We start from the raw sequence: 23,344 nt of genomic DNA on the forward strand, positions 1-23,344 counted from the left end.
GACCAGTCCGATCTGGCATTCTGTGGGTTTGGCATTAAACTTGAATTTACAATTAGCAGAAGGGGAGTGAGGGACTGATGCCTTTGGCTCTGTCTTTCTGGCAAGGAGCCGGCTCGTCTTGGAGAGACGCTGATAAATGTCTCTGCTTTCTGCTGCTATTTATAATGGATTCGGGACCTTGCTCTGCTCCCTTTTTTTTTTTTTTCTCAGGCTTCCATGCATTTTAATATATTTTGGGAGCCTGTTTCAAGCAGGACTGTTCTCTTTTGAGGCTACCTCAGTCCCTTGTCAGAGCTGGGTCAGGAGCAGGATTCATAGGATCGTGGAATCCCAGAATGATTTGGGTGGGAAGGGACCTTAAAGCCCATCTCATTCCATGCCCTGCCATGGGCAGAGACACCTTCCACTATCCCAGGGTGCTCCAAGCCCCATCCAGCCTGGCCTTGGACACTGCCAGGGATGAGGCAGCCACAGCTGCTGTGGGCAGCCTGGAAGGAGTGGGGGATGAGGAGTGAGGCTACATGGAGGACACAAATAATTCCCTGCCCTATTCCCATCCCTCAGAACATCCAGGTGCAGTCTCTCCAAGGGGATGTGAGCATGTCCTTGCTGTTCCCCTCTGCCCAAGCACTTCCTGCAGATTGGTGGTGTGCCGAGTTGTTTTGGTCTGTTTTCCCTCTGGGACACCAGGCAGGCCAGGCGTGGGTCCAGACTATCCCTGAGCAACCTGGAGAGCCCCTGCTGTGCCCAGAGCCAGCACAGCCCCCGAGTGAGCCCCTCTGGAGCTGTGGAGACTCTGGGAAGGGAATTGCTCCCCTGGCCTTTGGCACTGACCCCTGGCTGCTCTGGGGAGCAGGGGAGAAGTGCCAGGGTGGTGTCTCTAAGGAAGTGTAAGTGACCCAGGACGTGGGCAGCAAGTGGATGTGGGCAGGGATGGCCCGGTGAGCTGGGACTGGCTGTGTGGTCTGGGGCACTTCATTAGCAGTGCTCCTCTAATTAAACAGTGGCCTGAAGAAAGTCACAGTGATGGGCAGAGGCTCTGCCAGGGCGAGCTGTGAGTGTGGTTGGGAAGCTGGGTGGAAAACGTCTGAAAGGATGAGAGAGAGACATTTGGAGCCTGGAGATAAACAGGGCTGGTGGCCACAGTCCACTCATGACCCCCAGCTGTACAGTGTCCCAAATGGGTGACATTTAACCCCGTGTGGTGCTTTGGGAACAGCCTTTCCCCAGTGAGAGCAGGGAAAATCCTTCTCCTCACTGCTCTCTTCCCAAACTATAGCAAATTTCTATTAATGACTTAAACCAGGCTCCCACCTGCTGCTCCCTGGTTTTGTGTTATTTCCCAGTTAATGATCTGTGTGAAGCTGCTGCCTCAGAGCAGTCCCGTGGGCTTCTGCCCACCCAGTACGTCCCTGTTAGTGAGCAGAGTGCCCACAATATTCCAATCCCAGCACTGGATTCATTCTGAAAATCCCAAGTAATGGAGCTGTTTCTGTTACTGCTTTTTATTTTCACTTTCATTGTGTATAAAGTGCACATTTGGGTTGAAGCTGAGTGTGTGTTGCTGATCGTGGGGTCTGTCCCAGCTCTGTTCTGGCTCTGGTTGGTTTCGGAGTCTCAGACTTCATTTTTCCTTTTGAAGAAACAATACCTGCATTGCTTTAAAATGCTCTTGCTTTGGCTTAATGTAGACCATTCTGAAATAAACGTCCAGGAGAGACTTTGGGACAAAAATGCTGGGTGGAGTTTGGATTTGTGGTGACATTCTCTGGGTTTGGAAAAGAAAAATGTATTAAATCCAGTGGACTACTCCAGTCTGAGCGAGATGGCTTCTTTTTTCCAGCAATAGGATATGGGAGGGAGGGAGGGAGGGAGAGGGATATTTACTGATTTGTCTTAGAGCCACAGTTTGGAATTTTTATACATGTGACCTTGTTGAGGTCAATAAAGAGTCGGCTCGGAATTACCTGTGCCTTGCGTGGGAATTGCTCTGCAGGGACGAGAACAATCGCCTTAAAGAAGGGAAAACCCACCGAGTTGGGAAGTCAGGCCTTGGAAAGGGTGGAAAAGAGGGAAATCTGCATTAATGCGTACGGATGAGCAGGCGGGCAGTGCCCGGTGAACTGTGCAGGATTTGCTGCCCCAGCTGAGCCGCGGTCCGGGCGCTGTCACAGGGCACGGCCGGGTGTCCGCGGCTGGCACAGGGTGGCTCCGGTGAGTGTCCCTGCTGTCCCCTCGCTGCCAGCCTGACCTCGGGCTGCGGAAGGAGGCGTGGAGTGTTTGTCCTGCGTGCAGCTGGCAGGGAGCTGGGAGAGAGCGGGGTTCTGTTCCGGGGGCTTGGAACAAGGGCTGTTTGTCCGGAGTGAGGAAGGCGGCCGCGGTGCTGCCCTGCTCCGGGCTGGCGGGGCAGGAGGGCTCCGGTCACCCGGGCCAGCTCCAGCGCTAACAACTTTCCTTTTCTCCACTGCCAGGGCACCCGAGCAGCCCATAGTCTCCACAGCCCAGGAGAAGAGCACGGGACAGGGAATGCCTTTGCCTGCTCCATGCCTGGGAAGGGTCGCACCAGCCTGAGCCACGCCACAGGTTCCAGTCAGCGCAGGGATAGCTGGGGCCAGGGCTCCTGATGCATCAGCACAGGTTCCATGGCAGGGATCACCAGGATCTGGGCTCCTGCTGCTCCCAGACCCTTAACCCCCTGCAATCTTCATGCATGTGGTTACCCCTGAGTCCCTGCAGGCAGCCACAGGCCCCCAGCTCAGCCTGTGCTCTGCTGGTTTTAGGCGCAGAAGCCTCTGCTGAACAGCAAAGTCACAGTGAGAAGGTCTGAAATGCTTTTAACCACTGCTTGGAAAAGTGGGTATGGCCCCAGTGCTCTGCCCTTGTGACACAAGGGTCTGCTAGAAGCCCATCCTGTGCTGGTTGTGTTTGATCCTGTGCTCGGGAGGAGAAGACCCAGAGGTCAAAGCTGGGATCACGCTCAGCCCCCGCGGGCTCGGCTCCGCCGCCCCGGGCAGATGCGCGGAGCTGCCGGAGGTGCCCCTGGGTGTTTGTGTGGCCTCCAGCTGCCGCTCCAGGAGGGAGCAAAGCAGCTCCCAGGGGTCCCCTGTCACATCTGCCAGCCCCGGGCGGATGCCTCGGGTGCCTGAGGACCTCTCCCAGCGCCACACGTCTAGACGTGATCCCAGCGGAGGCTCTGTGGTGCCTGCTGACAGCTCCACCTCCTTTTCCTCGGCTGTGAGTGAGGGTAAGGGTACTGCCAGTATAAATGGGATCCTCGCTGCAGAGTGATTTTCCTTTTGGAGGCAGAGGTTGGGTGTTAAAGATTGTTAATGTTAAGTGTTCCTACCTGTAGTTAGCTACGGTTTGGTAGCAGCATGTATGGAAGTGTGTTACATTCCTGTCGCTTGGTTTGTTAATAATTCAGGAATTCCTGGTCCCAGGCACACAATTTGCTGCTGTGAGGTTCCATCCAAAGGAGCTGTTCATTGAGACGTGCTCAGTGCCTGATCCCTGTGAATGGGACATGCTCAGCTCAGCTACCGTGGAACAGTTCCTGAAGGATGGATCCGTTTGCATGAGTGAAATGATGTTCTGTTAATGCCAGAACTCGGCATAATTCACCCTCTGCAGCAGCAGGGGAAGGAGCTCGGGGGCTTCTGCTCCCAGGGAAATTGCCATTCGTTTTCTCTGTATCAGAGGAGGCTCCAAATACCAGTTCATCATTGCTCGGGAAATGACATTTTGTTTTCTGCAGCGTGACATTATCGCTGTTGTGTAAATTCCACGTTGATGGCTGGGGAAAATGCCTTGGAAGGAGGATTTAAAGGCATCTGATCAGTGCTCTTCAGGACTTGGGAGCCATTTCTGTGCAGGCCAGGGTTTGCTGTCCTCCTCCCTTTTATTTTTATTGAACAGGATGTTCCGGTGACTCTTTGGCAGAGGATGTGGATCCCAGGAGCGGAACCACGGGCCTGGGATGGTCACACTGAGCCCTCCTCCTGTGCCTGAGCTGTGACTGGGGCCGCCCCAAGGCCTGGATTCCCTCTGTGGGGTGAGTGTGGCCGAGCAGGAGCAGAACAGGAGCTGGGAACCCACTTTTCCACTGGAGCCCCGGCACAGGGTGAGGCTCTGGGGTGAAGCGATGCACACCTGGGGGTTGTCTGGAATGTGCTTGGCCAGGAGGTTCCTCTCAGGGTTCCCATGGCAGTCAGGATCCCAGGCCCTGCTGATGAATGGGATTCCTTCAGCCAGCCAACAAGCAGTGGTGTGGTTTAGCTCTGCTGGGAGTGTTGGGAAGCACCAGGGCAGCTCCTCAGCTCTTGTCTTGCCCTCGTTTAAAGACAGATAAGGGTTGAAGGGAGCTACTTCTTTTTCTTCCCCTCCTAGTATTTCTTATCCCTAGAAAATCGATACTCCCATTTATGAATATTTGCCAGGCTTTTCATAACTTTTTCCATAAAATCGAAATCACCTGAGAAACCACGATCAGCAAACTTTTAAAAAAGCCTGTTCTGTACTGAAAACAGCTTTGGTAACACACCAGTGCCTTTGTGAGAAGGGCCTGGAGTGCCAGGGCAAGGGGGAATGGCTTCCCACTGCCAGAGGGCAGGGTTAGGTGGGATATTGGGAAGGAATTGTTCCCTGGGAGCGTGGGCAGGCCCTGGCACAGGGTGCCCAGAGCAGCTGTGGCTGCCCCTGGATCCCTGGCAGTGTCCAAGGCCAGGTTGGATGGGTCTTGAAGCCACCTGGGGTAGTGGGAGGTGTCCCTGCCCATGGCAGGGAGTGGCACTGGATGTTCTTTAAAAAGGTCTTTTCAACCCAAACCAGTCTGATTTTTATGGTCTTATATATCTTATATCTGTATAATATACATAATACAATAATCTCCAGCTCTCCTGCAGGTGCTGCTGCCTTCAAGTGAGTTAATGGGAGGTTTGGGACCCTTCCAGTGCCAGGAAAAGGTGGTGACCAGACGTGCTGCTGCTGCAGGTAAGAATTGGTGTGAGTGAGGAGTTTGGGAGTGGGGCTGGGCAGGTGCCAGGGGACACACAGGGACAGGGGCCTGGCAGGGGCAAGAACCTTCTGTACTACAAACCCAGGTGCGATGGTATCACAGAGAAAGTGAGTTTATTGAGTGAAATGCAGGGAGAGGGGTACAGAGAGAGGAGCAGAGGGTGAGGCCAGTGCAGTGATGCTGAGCGGTGTCCCCCTGCCTGGTGCAGGTTCTTGCTGCCAGGAGCACCTGGATGCTGCTGGGCAGGCTGGGAACACGGTGCTCTGCAGGTGTGAAAAAACCACCTCACCCTAAAGCACAGAAGTTTGTGGTGAGAGAGAAAAAGAGGGAGAGCCTCATCCTTTGGCTCACCCTGCATTTCTAAGGTGCCCCAGAGTTTCCCCTGGCAGTGCATCCAAGAGGTCACACTGTCCCTGGGGATTTGGCCCCTGTGCACAGAGGAGGGGGGACAATCCATGGCTAGGAGGGGATGAGCTCAGGAGGGTGGGATTTAATGGCTGGACGTGGCACTCAGTGCTCTGCTCTGGGTGACAAGGGTCCAAGGTTGGACTTGATGGTCTCAGACATCTTTTCCAGCCTTAATGATTCTGTGATTCTTTGAAATGAAATCCTGGTTTAATTGTTGGCTCTGAAATCTGGTTTCTTTTCCCCTCTCGCCTCCCCTTGCTGACCAGCTGGATGGAGCAGCATAAGGAGCCTGCTGGGTTTTGAACAAAACAGTGCATTGGGATGCTCTGCAGTGCTCAAATTTAGTCATTTTGAGTATTTTGATATCCAGTGAGGGAAGGGGATCCTTGTGAAGAAAGGAGATCCCAGAGAAAGTGTCATAGCCAGAGCAGAGTGAGGAGAGAGTTACATAAACTTCTCTGACCTGGCGGCTGCGGAACCGCCGACATCCCAGAGAGGAGAGCCAGGACCTCGGGAGACCTCAAACCTGATTTAACAAACTGCTCATTCTAGCCGGGAATTTAAATTCTCAAGGACTGGGAAGAAAAACTCAGGAAATGGGAAAACAAACCTTCCCTTTGTCAGCTGCCAGTTTAACTCGGCAACCTCTGCTCCCCGGCTCTGCCTTTGGCCGGGCCCGGGGCGCTGCGGGGCTGCCCCGGTGGGAGCGGGAGCTCGGCTGGCTGCGCTGCCAGGGTGATCCCAGGGATCCCAGGGCCCACTGGGACTCCGCGGAGCTGCGCTGACCTGGATTTGAACCGCGACAGCTCCTGCACCGCTCCCGCCGGAGCAATCGGCCCCGGCGCCGCGGGGGTTAAAGCCGAGCTGGGCTGACACGGGCTGGGAGCTGGAAAAGCCCTACGAGGGATGCAGGCAGCGCCTGGCAGCAGGAGGTCGCTCCTTAAAGGGCACTGGGAATTGCTGTTGCCCAGTCCAGCCGTAACACACGCCGGGAATTGGGGTTCCCCCGTTTTCCCCGGGATGTTCGCGCCCTCCCTCCGGAGCTGGCGGCGGCGGAGCCGGAGTTAAAGCACAGCAAAGCCTCAGTCCTGCTCCCGGGCCGTCGGCCGGTGCAAATCCTCGCCGTCCCCTGGGCTGCCTCTCACCGTCTCCAGCCCACGGCCCCTCACAGGCGCTGGTGTGACTGCGCTTTGACCGCTGAGCTGCCCCATTCTCCCCAGCCTGTGTCCGGCTCCATCGCATTCCCGCTGGGATCTGGCTGCTGTCCCTGGGGCCGTGGGGCTGTTCCTGCCTGCTCTTCAGTCGCTGAGCTGACCTCAGGGCTCAGCTCCTCTTTCCTTTTCTCCTTCCCCTGACACTGAGTGTTCAGTGCCCTTGGGGGGGACACTCCATCCCCAGTGCTCCCATCCTGGGCCCGGGGTGGCTGCCCCTGAGCTCCTTAAGCCTCTACGGATTTTTAAAAGTGATTTGAGGGTTGACCTGAGTGTTTTGTGGGCAGCCTTGGAAAGCCTGAGTTTCTGCTCGAGTCCTTATTCTCTGCTATGGAGGCATTCTCTCTGCTGGTAGAAATCAGGTCAGTGGTCACTCAAACTGGTCAGCAAAAGGTTTCAGCTCTGGTATCTTTTATCTAAAATCCACACAATCCCAGCGTTTCCCAGCAAATTCTTTGAGCACTGGGTAACTCTGGGTGCATTATCACAGAACTTTCAGTACTTAAGGGGATAAGAGGGTGGGGACAAACTCTTCAGTGGTGCCTGTTGTGACAGGACGAGGGATGATGGTTTTATTTTGAAGGAGGGTCGATTTAGATCATATTTAAGAAAGAAGGTTTTTATTGCTGGGGTGGTGAGGCTGCGCAGAGAAGCTGTGGCTGCCTCATCCCTGGAAGTGTCCAAGGCCAGGTTGGATGGAGCTCTGAGCAGCCTGGTCTGGTGGAAGGTATCCCTGCCCATGGCAGGGGGCTGGAATGAGATGGGCTCTCACTTGGTCTTAACCTTCTGTGATTCTCTGATCAGCCCGAATTGCTCAGCAGCACAACCAGCAGGGAGAAGCCTGGCAGGTCACTGCAGTCACCAGGACCTGTTGGGTTTGCCAGGCTGCCACAAGCCCTTGCTAAAGCTCCTGTGACCCTTCTTCCTAATCCATTCCCATACAGCCTGCCTGGCTCCTGCCTGTCCACCCAGAGGTGGAGTCTCCTCCACTGTGGAGGTGCTGTGCTTGGCAGAGCCTTGGCAGCTGGGTGCTCTGACTCTCTCCTTCCCCCCATGCCAGGTCTCTGGAATGCCCTGTGGAGTGTCCACGCAAGGTGTGTGGAGCCACGAACCTCCTTTCCCAAATGGCCTCTTTTCCATGCACGGGTTTGTTTCTTGTTTCCATCTGGAGCCTAAATAGCAAAATTCCCATCGTGGGCGAGACAGAGCTGGGATCTGCTTCCACCTGAGGTGTGCGAACTCCTCCTGCTGAGTTTCTCCATGGTGACAAACCCATCATTTTCCCTGAATTTTCCATGTATCAAATAAAGGCCTCAACTTGGAGATGCCTTTGGGTGCTAGGACTCTCCTCTCTCCTCTCCTCTCCTCTCCTCTCCTCTCCTCTCCTCTCCTCTCCTCTCCTCTCCCCTCTCTGTTTAGCACCAGGAACAGATGTGGGCACAGCTGGATGAAGTCACGTTGTCTCCCAGCATCATTCCCAGAGCAGGAAGCACCCGTTCCCCGAGGTGTGGGTGTGTGACTGCAGTGCTGTGGCCAAGGGGCAGCTTCTGCACCAGGCAGGTGCCAGCCTTGGGAGGGTTTCCCAGCTGGAAACCCATTGTCCTGATTTGTGGTCAGAGTTCAGTTCAGGTTCTTTATTTGCATGGAAAATCAGGCCATGGTGGTGAAACTGGGCTTGGGGTGTTATTTCCCTCACCTGGGAGATAACTCCATGGATCCATGGATGTCCCCCCATGGTTCACGCCCTTCGAGACGCATTTCCCCATCACTCCGCACTGCAGAGGTGCCTCCCGACCATCTGATGTGTCCTCTGCTCCCAAAGGTGCCCCAAACATCCCAGCTCCGTGATGGGGGAGCAGCCTGAGCCTCCCTCTGCTCTCACAAGCTGCTGCTCACGTGGAGCCCCCTCACCGCCCCCAGCCTCGGCCAGGACCACGACACCTTCCTGGGGAGTCCTCGAGGGCTCTCGTCCTTGTGCTCACCCCAAAAGCAGTGTCTGCCTCGTTAGATTAGCGTTGGAAAATCGCAGCCAGATGGTCGATCATCAGCTTCAGCAACCAGAGGAGCGCGGATATTTTAGGTTCGAGGGTTTCCCATTATGCAATGGTGCAGACACCGCGTGGGGGAGGCGTTGGGTTCTTCTTTCTTTGGGTTTACTAATAATGAGGGATTTGTTTGGATTTTTTTTCTCTTAAGTTAAGGGCCTTGAGCAGGAGTCTGATGAGGAGTGGCTGAGGGGGCTGGGAAAGGGGCTCAGCCTGGAGCAAAGGAGGCTCAGGGGGGACCTTGTGGCTCTGCACAAGTCCCTGACAGGAGGGGGCAGCCGGGGGGGTCGGGCTCTGCTGGCAGGGAACAGGGACAGGAGGAGAGGGAACGGCCTCAGGCTGGGCCAGGGGAGGCTCAGGGTGGATATTGGGAAAATTCCTTCATGGAAAGGGTGGTCAGGCATTGAAGAGGCTGCCCAAGGCAGGGGTGGAGTCACTGGCCCAGGAGGGGTTTAAAAACCTGTGGATGTGGCACTTGGGGACAGGGGCCAGTGGTGGCCTCAGCAGTGCTGGGGGAATGGTAGAACTCGATGGCCTTAGAGTGCTTTTCCAGCTTTCCTGGTTCTCTGATCTCAGCACGGAAACGGAAGACTGGCTTCTCCCGTGGGGTTGCTGTGGTTGACCTTTGGGAGGTGTAGTTAAAGCAGTGGGTGAGGAGTGCAGATCAGAGCTGAGCACGGGAACTGACCCTGACAGAACCGGTGAATTTGGAGAAGGAAGGAGCTTGAGGACAGGCGGGAATGCTCTGTGCCTGGGGCAGCCATGAGGGGAGCTGCAAAGGAGCTGGAGCAGTTTGTGATGGAGAAAAAGGGCAGCCTGGGGTGTTGGGTGTCTCTGGGCACCAGACCTGCTGCCTCCTGCAGCTTTTGTGGTCCTGGGCAGTTGGCCAAGGAGCACCTCCCTTCTTCCAGACACATCCAAGACATCGTGGTGTCCTTGTGCCCCAGCCTCTGGCACAGGAACCCTGCCCTGATCAGGAGCGGTGGGTGTTGTGTGACCCTGCAGGGCAGCAGGCTCAGCTGGGTCCACTTGAAAACATGGTTTTTGCCCTCCTGACCCTGAAGATTTTGAATAACTCAAGATTCAGAAGCAGCCAGTGCATCTGGAATATTTCTGACTCACTCATCGCGCTGGTATCTCGACACCAGCCCAAAATAGCTCCGTGCTGTGGAACAGCTCCACTGTGGATGGAGCAAAACAGCATCAAACCCCTCATGGGGTGCAGAGATGCCCCTGCAGCCACGTCACGGGGGAAACAGCCCCGTTTGCTGCCAGCCTTGCCCTATCAGGAGGGCACTGTGGTGAGGGGGCACTGAGGGGGTCCTGGTGCAGACCCCCCTCTCACCCCGCGGTCACTGCCTCGGCCAGAGGCTCCTCCAGCCCCTTCCTCACCCCTCGCCCCGTCCTGCCACGGGGGGCAGAGCAAGGGGCTGACAGTGATGGCTTTAACAAGGTGGGCTGGAGGCAAAGAGGGGCTCCCAGCCGGAGCTGGGTGTCCTCCCCAGGGAGCAGCACCTCGAGGTGCTCAGGGCATCCCCAGCATCCCAGGCTGGAGCTCAGAATCATCTCCGCAGGGAGCTGGAGCCGGTGTGTTCTCCTGCCGCGCACGGGGGACACCAGAGCGAGTCCCTTCAGGGCTTCACGGGGAGATGGGCACCTCCAGCCCCACGTCTGGGGGCTCGGGGGGAGGTGGCCACAGCAGGAATTGTCCTGAATCCCGCCCCTTGTCCCCGGCGGGCGGAGAAGGGGTCCCCCAGGGGAGTGAAGTGACGCCCGTGCGGTGACCCCTGACTAGCACAGGACCCCGAGCAGAGGGGATGTGCTGCACCCCCGCCAGTCCCGGGGCCCGCGCGGGGCCGGGGCCGCGGGCACACGCGTGGCCCTGGAGCATCCTGGGGACGTCGGAGCAGCTCCTGCGCGTCCAGCCCAGGCGCGTCTGGGCTGTGCTGGGAGAGCCCTCTCCTGGCCGGTGTGCGAGGAGGAGCGGCCGTGCCCGGGAGCCTGCCGAGCGATCGGCCCGGGCAGTGCGGCTGTCCCGGGGGGTCCGAGTGTCCCAGGGGGTCCGGCTGTCCCACGGAGTCCGGTGTCCCAGGGATTTCGGCCGTGCTGGTCAGTGCGACAGCGCGGAGCTTTGAGGTCCAGCCCCAGTTGAGCACCACCCGGGCTGGCTCCATGGGAAGATCCTCGTGGGTCCCTCTGGGGGCTGGGGACCTGTCCCCCAGTTCCCTTCTGCCAGGGGTTGCTGCCAGGACCCTGCGCGGCGCTCACTGTGCTGAGGATGTCCCTGGGCTGGAGCAGGGGTGGAGCAGTGTCCTTGCACAGGGACTGAGCATCGCCGTGACGGGACGGGGAGCAGCCCCGTGTCCCCACAGTGGGACAGGGTCCCCAGGCAGGCACCAGGTGAGAGGGTGACACTCACCGTGTGCCATCATCTCCATACTGGGAGTCATACTGGGTGTGTCTCCTGACTCAGATGTGGAAATGGTGAGGGACAGGCCGGGGTGGGATGCAGCACATGGGGAACCCATCAGTGGGATGAGCTGGAGGGATCCAAGGGCCAGAGCATCCTCACGGATGGAATCTGGGGACCCTCCCGCCTCCCTGGCCCCTTCCCCTCCCTCCTCACGCGGGTGAGAAGCGGAGCCCCATCGTTTTTCAAATCTTTATTGTAAATAAATTCTGCGACATTGCAGGAGGCGGCCGAGCCCGGAGCCAGGGCCGAGCCCGGAGCGGCGGCCCCGGCGGCTCCGGCGGCGGCTCCCAGCACGTGCAAAGCGGGAGCTCGGGGCCAGGCGGGCGCGGGGCGGGCGCGGGGGTCCCGCCCGGCCCGGCGGTAGCGGAGCAGGCGGTGCGGGGTGGCGGCGGTGCGGCGAGGGGGGCACGGGGACGCCGCCCCGCTGTGCTCGTCCCCGGGACGGGACGGGGCCGTGGGCGCAGCGGGAGCTGGGGGGGCTTTGCTCGCTTGGCTCTGGAAGCACCGGGTGCCCCCCCCCCCCCCCCCCCCCCCGCCGCGGGCCCTCCCACCCTGACAGCGTTAAAATCATTAAGAAAAATCCCGGTATTTATATATATATAGATATATATATATATATTATAATGTCCCCAAACCCAGTGACAACGGTGGCTTCTTGCTCTGAACCAGGGGTGTCCCCTCGCCGCGGGGAGCACCCCGGCACCGTGGCTGTGACAGTTGTGGGGACACTGCGGTGACAGTGATAGAGATGGGGGGTTGATCCAGACCCCTGATGCCCACGGTGGTCCCAGGTCCCCATGTCTCCCAGCCCATTGCTGATCCATCACACAAGGAGCCACCACTGAAGCCCAGCCAGGGGATGTCCAGCCACCCCCATCCTGCTGTCACCTCCCACCCTGTCCCCTGTGGTGCCACCACAGCCACGGCACCCGTGGGTGCTCAGTGGGGCTGTCACACCAGGCTGGGGGCCACCACACACTTTGGCCATGGCTGGGCTTGGGGACACCCTCTGTCTCCATGGCAAAGGCGCCTGGTGGTGGGCAGGGACACTGGGCAGGGAGGGGACACAGAGGGGACACCCCCACTCCGCTGTGGGCAATGGGTATCGTTCCCCATTGTCCCCCTGCTGAGTGTCCCCAGGGGTGTCCCCACACGCACACACACACGGGGTTGTGTCATCCAGTGCCACCAGGGACGTTCCCCCTCCATGCTGAGTGTCACCAGTGGTTAAAGGGACCAGTGTGGCCCCCGGTGCTCCGTGGTGCTGTGGTTTGGGTGGCCCCACAGAGCCACCCCATGCAGGGTGACATGTGCCACGTGCCACAGGGAGGGGGTGATGCCTCCCCCCAGCCTGCCGCGGGGGTGGGGGACACCCAGTCTGTGGGGAACGGGTGCCACAAGCCTGCCCTGGGACTGGGGTGACAAGTGCCACCCAGAGAGCAGCCCCATGTGTCCCCAGCCCAGGGCTCACCCTGTACCCTTGTCCCCTGGGGGGTCCTTCTGTCACCCTGAACCCCAGTGTCACCAGTTTGGGGTTCACCTGCCTGAGCTGGGGAAGTGGGGGAAGTCTTGAGGGAGAGCTGTCACCTGTGGGTGCCTGTCCCACCACTGGGGACTTCGGCGTCCCATGGCTTGGGGGGTGCAGCCGTGACATGGGGGATCGGGGGAGAATTTGAGGGGACAAACCCCACACGGAGTTTGGGGGGGTGGGGAGGCACATCTGGGGGTGCAGGACTCGGCCCCCGTGGGACCCAGCCCAGGCACCGGGGGTGAGGGGGACGTGATTCCAGGCCCTGAACTGGGAAAGGGTGCTGGCCTCGTACTGGGTATTACTGGCCTGGTACTGGGGTATACTGGCCTCGTCCTGGGGTACACGGGCCTGCCTTTTGGGGTCCCAGGCCCCCGGCTGGAAGATGCTGCTGCAGGGCAGAGGGGGATGTGGGGCAGGGGCTCCCCGCTGGCCCCCCGGGTACATTCATTCATCCAGTGCCGAGCGCCGCCAGCCCGGGGGGGCCGGGGGTCCCCGTACATTCGTGGCGGTGCGGGGGGGGCCGGGGGGCGGTCCCGGGTGGCCCCCCCCGCTCTCCTCCTCGGCCGGACCCTCGGCAGCGCCGCCCCATTTAATTGCTGTTAATGAGGCGCTGGGGGGGTGGGGCAGAGCGGCCCCGCTCAGGCCCCCCCGGACCTGCAACACAGAAGTGGGGTGCGTTTAGTGGGGGGCTGTGACAGGGGGGTGACACATGGGGGGACACTGAGCTGAAATGAGCCACCCCGGGGGGGGGGGCTGCTGCCAGGCCCCCCCAGCCGCTGCTCCCGTTCAGCCGTGGGGGCACAGAGATGGAGACAGCACGGCCGGACACACAGCACACGGACAGACGGGCCCGGGGGCTCCCACGCCGTCAGGCTGCCGGACGGTGACGGTGACAGGGACGGTGACGAGACGATGGGGGGGACACGGTTACACTCCCTGCTGCGCCGGGTCGTACCTTCCTCGGCGGATGTTCCTTGGGGGGGGTGGCAGGGGGAGAGGAGAGGAGCATTAGTGCCACCCCCGTGTCCCCGCTGTCCCCCCTGGTGCGTCCCCCCACCCCGGTGTCCCTGGTCCCACAGGCAGCAGCAGTGTCCCAGTGCCAGGTAGGAGCACACACGGGGGGCCACCGACACAGCCCCGCCCCAGCACCCCATGCTTGGGGACAGACACGGCCACGGGGTCCGGGTGACAGTGACACCCCAATGGCACATGCAGGCAGGGCAGGCAGGGCCAGGGGGCAGGCAGGGGCTGGGACAAGGGACCAGGCAGGGCCAGGGGACCAGGCAGGGCCAAGGGGACCAGAGGCCGCACCGCAGGGGATGCCCAGCTGGGGGGACTGGCAGTGCCCCAGCAGGGCACGGCCTGGCCCTGGCGCGGTGTTGGTGCACGGGGGGGACGTGGCCGGTGACAGCAGCAGAGGGGACGAGCCATGCGGTGGCTGCTTACTTAAATCCCCAGCCTGTCCCCCCTAGGACGATGGCAGCCACCAGCACGGCCCCCGCGATGGAGCCGATAATGATATTGGTGCCACTGGGACCTGTGACAGAGGGGACAGGGAGGAGGGGACAGGGTCACACGTCAGTGGGAAGGGGACACGGGGACATAGCCCCAGGGATGCCCCAGTGCCACAGGGACGCGGGAAGGGGACAAACCCAGCCACAGGGAACATGTCAGTGGGGAGGGGACAGGGGGACACCAGGACACAGCAGTCCCAGTGCTGTGGGGACCTGGGAGGGAGGCAAACCCAGCCACAGGGACACACCTCAGTGGGGATGGGATGCGGGGACATGGGGACACAGCTCCAGGGATGACCCAGAGCTGTGGGGACCTGGGAGAGGGGCAAACCCGGCCATGCCCAGCTGAGCTGTGGCACCAGGGTGGGAGGACACTCTGGAGCCCCGGTGTGGCTGGGGACAAAGCGGGACAGCCCAGCCTGTGAGGCCTGGGGACAGCAGGGAGCCCGTGTCCCCGCGGGCACACGGACCCTTGTACCGCTCCGTCTCCCCCGTCGGCTTCGGCTCAGGGATGGGGTCGTAGACGCTGCAGTCCTTCCCCGTCCACTCCGCCCGGCAGATGCACTTCCCCTCGTTGCTGCAAACCTGTGAGAGGACGGCGTCACCCCCCGCGACCGTGACACTCCCCGGGTGTCCCCCTGTCCCGACCGCGCCCCTCACCCCGTGGTCGAAGCAGATCTTCCCGTCCCAGCTGCCGGGGCAGGAGCTGAAGTTAAAGGCGGTGGCTGGAAGGCATTTGCGGTCGAGACAGAGCATTCCGGGCCCGCAGGGCGTCCCGTCCTCCACGTAGCTCAGGTCCGAGCCATCCACCAGCTGCACGTGGCCGCCCCTGTGCCAGGACAGCCACAGCGGGTGACATCGGGACCCCTGGGACCTGGAGCCATCCCGGTCCCCACGGTGGCACCGTTACCTGCAGTCCACGTAGCGGTTCTGGTGGTAGAAGGTGGTGGTGGCGATCTCCCCGCTGAGCTCCCCCAGCCGCGGCGACCCCGAGATGTTGGCGCAGAGGAGGAAGCCGCAGAGGACGTCCCTGCAAGGCAGCGGTGGTGTCATTGGGATGGCAGGTGGCACCGGGACGGGCCGCGGGGACAAGGGTCACTCACTGCTTGTTGCACTGCAGCCAGCCCAGGCCCTCGCGCCCGCAGTTCCCCCGCTCCGTCCCCTCCACGTTCAGCTTCTCGTAGCAGAAGCGCTCGGCCGAGCCTGGCAGGGAGTGAGTGTCACCTGCTCGTCACCCCCTGCGTTCCCCCACCCCAGGCCAACACTCACTGCGGCCCCACAGCGCGTTGCACTGACGGTCCCGGGTTTTGCAGCGCCCGCCATAGCATCGTCCCTGCAGGGATGGGAGAGGGGTCAGGGGACTGGAGAGGAGTCAGGGTCCTGGAGGAGGCTCAGGGGGCTGGAGAGGGGTGATGAGGCTGGAGAAGGGCTCACACAGGTGCGCTGCAGGGAGGTGCTGCAGGGACAATGAGCCCCACACATGTCCCCCCCACGCCTGGTCCCAGGACACTGCCCCGGCTCATGTGGTGCAGGGAGCAGGAGCCACACGTGTGCACAGCCACGGGACAGCAGTGGGGGCTCAGGGCCCCCTGCTCACCCCAAAGCCCACAGCCATGTGTGTGTGTGTGCGTGGCTCAGCTGTGGCTGCAATTGCTGACAAAAAGTCACAGAGGCACAGACTGGTTTGGGTTGGAAGGGACCTTAAAGCCCATCCAGTTCCATCCCCTGCTATGGGCAGGGACACCTTCCACCAGACCAGGTTGCTCCAAGCCCCATCCAGCGGGGCCTTGGACAGTCCCAAATGTGCTTCCAACATGCACAAGCCCTGATGCTGGAGCCCGGGGGGATGTGCCCAGCCCCAGGGCTGTGTCCCACCAGGCTGGGCTCGACTCACCTGCTCGTTCTCACAGAAGTATCCATCCAGCTTGTGGAGGTTGGGGGGACACTGTGGGGACGTGGAGAAGAGGTTGGGTGATGCCACAAGGCCCCACAACATGTCCCACCATGTCCCCCCGGCCCCACTCACCTGGCTGGAGTCGCCGGTGCAGGTCTCGGGGATGTCACACTCGTTCACAGCCTCCCGGCAGGACACGCCACGTGGCTCGTACTGCCCGGGGCACAAACCCAGCTCATCAGGAACGGGACAGGACCCCACTGGATCCACATCTGGACCCGGGCCCCCTGAGCCCCCTGGATGCTCCCAGCCCCGCACCTTGCAGCCCTTGCAGCAGAGCCCGTCGCTGCACATGGCGTCATGGGTCAGGGTGCACTTCTTGCAGCAGTTTCCCCCGCTCCTCGCACACTCCTGCCAGGACAGCAGCGGGAATCACGGCCATCAGCCCCCTGGCAGCCCCGGCAGCCCCCCAGAGCGGGGGAAGCAGCCCCCCGACCCTGCTCACCGCCAACGAGCCACAGTCGCACTCCTCGCCTGCCTCCACGAAGCCATTGCCACACTCCGGAGGGTCCAGGAGCTGCCGGGACCGAGGGGGGGACATCATACACACACATGAGAGCTGCTGGGGACCCCTGAGCCAGCTGCTGCCATGGGTCCCCTGAAAAGGGCATCACATCCCTGGGGAATGGCAGCACCCCCAAACTGCTGCCAAGCACGAGGCTCTTCCTGCTCTGGGGGTTCAGCACCAGCACCTTGACCGTGGCAGGGGTTGGGGACGCCACGAGTCCCGAGGGACCCCAGAAGCCACCCCCAGAGCATCGCTCGCCACTGTGACCCCCAGAGGGGTCGGGGAGGCCGTTACCTTCAGGGGTTTGTTGAAGAGGCAGCTGCCGCCGCCGTCCTGCAGGAACTGGTTGTACTCATCGATGCTGCAGCGGGAGAACTTCCGAGGGAGGTAGTACCTGCGGGATGGGGGTCACTGTCACACCCTGCCCTGCTCGGGGGCACTGCCAGGCACCCGAACCCGGGCAGGACCTCGGCGATGCCCCCGCCGGCAGCGCTGACACGAAGTGTGCAGGGGATGTGGCAGTGCCACCCCGAGCGGGCACCCACCCTGTGTCCTCCATGATACAGCCCAGCCACGAGTCCGGACACCGGCAGTCCCCTGGGAGGAGAGGAGAGGACAGGGCTGGGGGTGCTCACTGTCCCGCCGCCGGCCTGGTGGCACCGCGGAGCGTCTCCACCGTCCCCACGGCCCCGCGGGAGGCGGGTACCTGCGGCCGTGCGGTGCTTGTTCCACATCATGCCCACGTTCTGCCCCAGGGTCTGCGCCAGTGTCACCGCCATGGCCGCCACGTTGCCGTACTGCGCGGGAGCGACGCGGTGTCACCGCAGGGACCCCCGTCCCTGTCCCCAGCCCGCCCTCGCGGGGGTCTCGCCGCACCCACCTCGTTGACGCCGCCGGCGCGGGCAGGGGAGCAGATACCCCCGACAAAGGCGGTGCCGCTGCGGCTGCTCTGAAACGTCCGACCCCTGCGAGGAAGAGGATGGTGGGGACGGGGGACGCGGTCCCGGGCCCCGGGGGGGGACGCGTGGCCACCGCGCTCACGAGAAGAGGTGGACGGTGTCACTGTGCTCTGCCAGCCCCTCGCGCCGGTACTTGACAAACTCGTTCAGGGTCTCCAGGGAGTCTTGCCCCATCCGGATCCGGTCCTCCGCCGCCCACGTCTCCATGGCCACCAGCACGATGCGGGTGTTTAGCTGCTCCTTGTAGATCTGTGGGAACAAAAGGACGGTGCTGGGGACGCGACCCCTCCCAGGGACAAACCCACCAGCTACCAGGGATAAACTGCTGCGGACAACTTGAGGAGCTGGGCACACACATCTGTCACCAGGGACAATTCCCGGAGACAAAACACCAGTGGGACAAACCCACCAGGTGCCAAAGAAGAAAAACAAGAGTGGGACCAACTACGTGGGGACAAACTCTCAAGGGACCAACCCAGCAGGTGCTGAGGACCAAGCCCCCGAGATAACACCAGGAACTAGGGACAAACTCCCTGGGAACAAATCCACCAGCTGCTGGGAACAGTCTCCTCAAGGACAACCCCCCAGGGACAAACCCCACCAGGACTGGGGATAAACCCTCTCTCCAGGGATAAGCCCACTGGGGATAAACCCCTTGGGAATGAAGTCCCCAAGGGACAAACCCATCAGGTGCCAGGGATTAACCTTCCCAGGGACAATCCCCCCGGGGACAAATTCCTTCCAGGGACCCCCCTCACCATGTCAGCCAGATTGACCACGGACTTGGCGAAGTTGCTGGTGAGAACCACGGACTTGCGGAGCTGCAGGAACTGGGAGCACACCAGGGCCAGGCGGGATTGGGGGGGCCAGCCCGACCCCTCACTGCCCCTGCCAGCCCCTGGAACCTCCCGCTCACCAGCTGATGGTCGTTCACCACGGCCAGCTCGATGTACTTGGTCTCGCTGTGCACCGTGTGCTGGGCTCGGCGGACCTGCAGAGGGAACCCCCGGCTGAGCTGGCACCGGCACCCGGATGGGGCTCCTGACCCCGCCAGGGATGTTTGGGGTCCAGGGAGAGGGGAGAGCCACTGGGTGGTCTTGGGATGCAGCCCCAGCAGTATTCCATTGGGTCCCCTGGGCACCCCTGAGCGCAGGCAGGAGCAGCACCCTGCAAACACCACCCCAGCACCCACGGAGCAGCCTGGCTGCACCCGCAGCCAACTGGCAGAAATCAACCAGGGTCAAGCACACTTGTCCCCTGCCCCATGTCCTCCGTCCCCTGCCCTGTGTACCCCGTTGACCCCACCAACCTGCCGCCGCCGCCGCAGCTTTGGTGTCCCACCCGGGACACGCTGGCTCAGCGCAGGGAAGAGGCAGCCTGGAGGGAGGGGACAGAGATGGTGGGGCACAAGGACACGGGGCCACTGAGGCCACCGATCCCCAGGAACAGCTCCGTGCGAAGGCTCACCCAGTCGGGGGCAGCTGGGGACGCGCTGGACGATGTGCGGTCGAAGGCCCTGCCACGGGGAGAGGTGTGTCACGGCCGTGCGTGGAGGGGAGGACTGCCACGTCCCCGTGTCCCCATGGCTGTCCCCAAGCCACAGCCAGACCCGTAAAGCTGCCTTGGGGACACTCAGGCAGGCACACGGCAGTGCCACCGCTCACCTGCCCGTGCTCGGCGCCCGCCTGGGGCTCGATCAGGTACGTGGCTCGGCCGTCCGAGAAGACGCCGCTGCAAACAGAGGTGGGCGTGTCGGGGTGCAGAGGGGTGCGGCCCCCCGGCCCCCCTGGCAGTGGGGGTACTCACCGCAGGCCCTGGCAGCTGGAGAGAGCGGCGAAGGAGCGGGGCTGCCCCCGGATCCGGCCCTGGTAGTAGCAGTGCTCCCCCGCGCCCTGCGGAGCGGGGACGGGCGCTGAGCCCCGAGTCCCGCCCTGCCCCGCACCCCCAGGGGCCGCACCCAGCCCGGGGGCTCTGGGGTTCACTGCCGGGCACCCTCAGGGTATGCCTGGTGCCCACAGCACCCAGGGATCCCCCGCTGGAGGAGCATCCCCCATCACCATCGCAGCCCCCCCATGCAGGGGCTGGGCACCCCAGGGGCAGTGGGCACCGGGGGGCACGGGGGTGGGGATGAGCTGCTTGGGATCATTCGTGGGCTTTTGTGGGATTTATGAACCGGCCACCACAACCCCTGCACTGGCACAGTATGGCACGGCATGGCATGGCATGGCATGGCATAGCATGGCATGGCATAGCATGGTTTGGCACAGCACAGCGTGATTTGGCACAGCACAGCGTGATTTGGCACAGCATGGTTTGGCACGGCACGGCACAGCATGGTTTGGCACAGCATGGCACAGCATGGCACACATCTTACCGTGCTGTGGCTGCCGTTGCTGCCCGCGCCGATGTGCCGCTCCACGTAGTGGGAGGCAAGGAGGTGGCTGCAGGGAGCAGGTGGGGGATGAGAGGCCGTGGGGTGGGGAAGAAGAGGAGGAAGAGAAGGAAGAGGGAGACCACAGCAGCCATCCATGTGCAGGGCACCACCCCAGTGTGGGACACCACCCACCATCCATATACACGGAATCGCCTCAGCGTGGGAACCCCCAGTTTGGGAGGGCGCTGGCGTCCCATGGGCCCCTCTCCCCTCTGCTCCTCCCCCCGGCTCAGCCCCCACTGCTGCAGCTGGGATGGCTCCGCACAACTGCCCCATCCCCGAGCACCCCCCAGCCCCTCCCCTCCTCCCGGGGGGCACCAGCAGGCCCATGCTGGGTCTCCTGCCCGGACCCCCGGGTCACTCACTGGTTCAGCCGGAGATCGAGGGTGAAGGCTGAGCCGAAGGCACGCACCATGAAGCTCACCTGTGCCAGGTGCAGCCCCTGCAGGACAGCCAGAGCCGTCAGCCCCCCCGCCTAAAATTCATAGCTAAAATAATAATAAAACCCCAACCCAAATATGCAGTCTGTTTTCTTTTTTTTCGCCGAAAAATTCAGCCTAAAAGAAAACCGGTTTTTTTTTCTTAAACCCATCACGCCCTGGAGCACTGGGATGGCACCTGCGTCCCATCGCCCCCTCCGCGGGTGCCGTGCGGGGCTGGGGGTGCCGGAGGGTCCCCCCGGCGCTGGGCCCAGCCCGGCCGCGGCAGCCGAGCCGCCGCTTCTCCCGCCCTGCGGCGCCGCCGCTCCTGACCTAATTCCTGCCGCCGGCAGCGGCAGCGGGAGCCGAGCGCTGCGGCGCGGCCTCAGCCCCGGCAAACTCGGCGCTCGGGTGAGAGCCCGGCAGCGGCTGCGGGCCCCTCCGGTGCTTCACATGGCGAAACGGCAGAAAAGCCAAACCCGTCCTGGCGTGCCCTGTCCCCTCGCTGGGAACCCAGCGCAGCTCGGGATGAGGACACTGGGATGAGGAACCGTCTGTCACCACGGGGAGGGGATGTCCCAGGCCCCGACCGCAACCCTGGGGTCTGGCAGCAAGGCCGGAGAGGGCTCTGCCGCGGGGACCTAGCCCCGAATTCCCCAGGATCTCCGCCGCTCCCTCCCCCCGCGACACCCTGGCTTAACACCTCCCTGGCCTCCCGCCAGCGCGGCGGCTGCCGGCGCTTCCCGGCGTCCGGCGGTTTCACTCGACGCCGGGTGTAAATCACCTCTGCGGCGAGAGCAGCTCCTCATCTCGCCTTTATCCGGCGCGGACGGGGATCGATGGGCGCCGGCCTCCGCGGCTGCCAACACCTCAACTCCCCCGTGCCGGATGGGGCGCGTGTGCCGCTCCCCGAAATGCTGGGGCAGCCGGCCTTGGGGTGAAGGTCACTGCCCAGTGCCCGAGCCCGGGCTGGTCTGGGGAGCAGCACTGGGGGGGACATGGGCGCCGCTCCCACGCGGCCTGGATCCGTCCTTGCCGGACTCACGAGCCTGTTCCTGTGGGAGCCCTGCCCGCCACCTGCCCGCTCCCGTTTCATCCCTCCCAATGCCCGCGCGCCACTGGTTCCCAGATTTAATGGGATTTCGCGGCACAATTCAGTGTCCCTCCTGGGAGGATGGCAGCGGGATGGTCCCTGGGGGGACGAGGGCTCCAGTTCGGGACGCTGGTACCCACGCACACGCTGGGTGCGGCTGTCTGGGGACCTGGACCTTCCACCTGCCAGGGACCCCGGAAAGGGAGCGGCTAGGGGGCTGTCGTTCACTTACGGGTCCTCCGCCTCCTCCTCCTCCTCCGGGCTCATTCCTGACCCTGGTGTCCAGCTGATGCTTTGGGACTTCTCCTCCCGAGCTCTGCCCCACCAGCCGGCTGGGGTGGGTGATTTGGGACACCACCCGCCCTTCCTGCCATGTGGCCCGGGGGAGCCTCCGCGGCAGCGCGCCAGCCTGCGCGGCAGGACCTGCGGGGAGGGACAGGGTCGCGGCCACCCTGGAAGGGCTGGGGGCTCGGGGGGCTGCGGAGGAGAAGGGATGGAGACACAGGGGCCTTGGGGACATGGGGACGTGGAGGGCTGGGGACGAGGAGGGATAGGGAGATGGGAACACGAGGGGACAGAGCTGGTGAACACGCTCGGGGGGTGACCCAAGTGTGGCACTGCATCCAGAAGGGGACACCCATGTCCTGGATGGGAACATGGAGGGTGGGTACAGGGGTTGTCCCAGGGTGGACAGCTGGGGAAAATCCAGGTGCGCTGGTGTGCCCAGGAGGGGACATCCAGCAAGCACGGGCTGGGAGGGGTGCCCAGGGCATGGGGGTGACCAGCAGGAGAATACATCCGGGTGGGGAAGCTCAGGAGGTCTCAGATACAGTGGCATGTCCTGGAAGGGACACACAGGGGACATGGGTGGCTGATAAAGTGATGCATCCCGGGGGGGTCATGCAAGGGAGACGGGGGCTCAGAAATGCCATCACACCTGAAGGAAAGGTTGGGGGGGGTCAGCATATCCTGGAGGGGACATCCAGGGAAAAGGGGGGACTGGAATGGGGACGCATCTCAGAGGGGACACCCAGGGGACAGGGAGGGCCGGGATGGGGACACCACCGAACGGGAGATGGAAGACTGGTATGGGGACACCCCCCCTAGAAGGGACAACGAGGGGACAGCAGGACTGGTGCAGGGACACCTTTGGAGGTGACAGTCAGGGGACACGGGGGGTGGCCGCTATGGGGAAACATCCCAAGGGAACGTGGAGGGCTGCTATGAGGACATCTATGGGGACATGCAGGGGACGGGGAAGCCGAGATGGGGACACATCCTGAAGGGGACACGGGGTCTGCTATGCGGCCACCTCCGGAGAGGGAACACGGCGGGGGCCGGTGCGGGGACAGCGCGGTGGAGGGCGCGGGGCCGGGGCCGGCGCGGGGCCGGGTCGGGGGGGGGACGCGGGGCTGAGGGGCCGGTGCGGGGCCGGGGCTCTGCGGGGCCGGGGCCGGGCAGGTGCGGGGGGATCGCGGGCCCGGCCCCTCCCGGGGCTCTGCGGGGCGACGCTGCGGAAAAATGTGTCGATGCAGCGAAAAAGCCGCAGCGGCGGCGGCGGGGCCGGGAGCGGAGCGGGGCGATGCGGGGCCGGGAGCGGGGCCGGGAGCGGGGCGATGCCGGAGCGGGAGCGGGTCCGGACCTACCTGCCCGCGGGGCGAGCGAGAGCAGCGCGGCCAGCAGCCACCCCCGCAGCGGGCTCATGGCTCCCTCATGCTCCGCCAGCGGCCGCGCCGGGCCCGCCGCGCCGGGGACCGTCACCGTCCCGTCCGGCCCCCCCC

General features: G+C 62.6%; 1 protein-coding gene and 1 long non-coding RNA gene across 6 annotated transcripts; one reads left to right on the forward strand and one right to left on the reverse strand.

Annotated features, from left to right (window-relative positions):
* The first annotated feature begins 2,313 nt into the window (after window positions 1–2,313).
* LOC121661399 lies at window positions 2,314–7,956 on the forward strand. Of its 2 annotated transcripts, none has more exons than XR_006014966.1 (4): window positions 2,314–3,244; window positions 3,916–4,120; window positions 4,891–4,989; window positions 7,694–7,956. It is a non-coding gene; the product is annotated as an uncharacterized LOC121661399 (long non-coding RNA). The 2 variants fall into 2 exon arrangements; XR_006014965.1 differs by having other exon boundaries at window positions 2,317–3,244; window positions 3,916–4,051.
* A 3,370-nt stretch (window positions 7,957–11,326) lies between these two features.
* Window positions 11,327–23,338, reverse strand: ADAM11 (ADAM metallopeptidase domain 11). 4 transcript variants are annotated; one of them, XM_042021606.1, is made up of 27 exons: window positions 23,210–23,324; window positions 21,796–21,986; window positions 20,417–20,493; window positions 19,992–20,058; window positions 19,424–19,509; window positions 19,282–19,348; window positions 19,085–19,133; window positions 18,927–18,994; window positions 18,534–18,608; window positions 18,376–18,447; window positions 17,700–17,866; window positions 17,539–17,623; window positions 17,365–17,455; window positions 17,204–17,255; window positions 16,953–17,052; window positions 16,596–16,667; window positions 16,409–16,501; window positions 16,223–16,303; window positions 16,091–16,141; window positions 15,466–15,529; window positions 15,300–15,399; window positions 15,107–15,226; window positions 14,857–15,025; window positions 14,667–14,781; window positions 14,129–14,219; window positions 13,638–13,655; window positions 11,327–13,336 (listed from the first exon to the last, which is right to left on the reverse strand). In XM_042021606.1, exons 1-27 carry the CDS (start codon window positions 23,265–23,267, stop codon window positions 13,321–13,323), a joined length of 2,295 nt encoding a protein of 764 aa, XP_041877540.1. In that variant the 5' UTR covers window positions 23,268–23,324; the 3' UTR covers window positions 11,327–13,320. The 4 variants fall into 4 exon arrangements, with proteins under 4 accessions (XP_041877540.1, XP_041877541.1, XP_041877538.1 ...); XM_042021607.1 differs by lacking the exon at window positions 14,129–14,219 and having other exon boundaries at window positions 23,210–23,338; XM_042021605.1 differs by lacking the exon at window positions 11,327–13,336 and having other exon boundaries at window positions 13,511–13,655.
* Between the last annotated feature and the right edge of the window lie 6 nt (window positions 23,339–23,344).

This window comes from Corvus kubaryi, unplaced genomic scaffold (assembly GCF_017639235.1).
Source record: "Corvus kubaryi isolate FWS band 111438036 unplaced genomic scaffold, C.kubaryi_AGA036_p1.0 37152, whole genome shotgun sequence".
Lineage (NCBI taxonomy): Eukaryota > Metazoa > Chordata > Aves > Passeriformes > Corvidae > Corvus > Corvus kubaryi.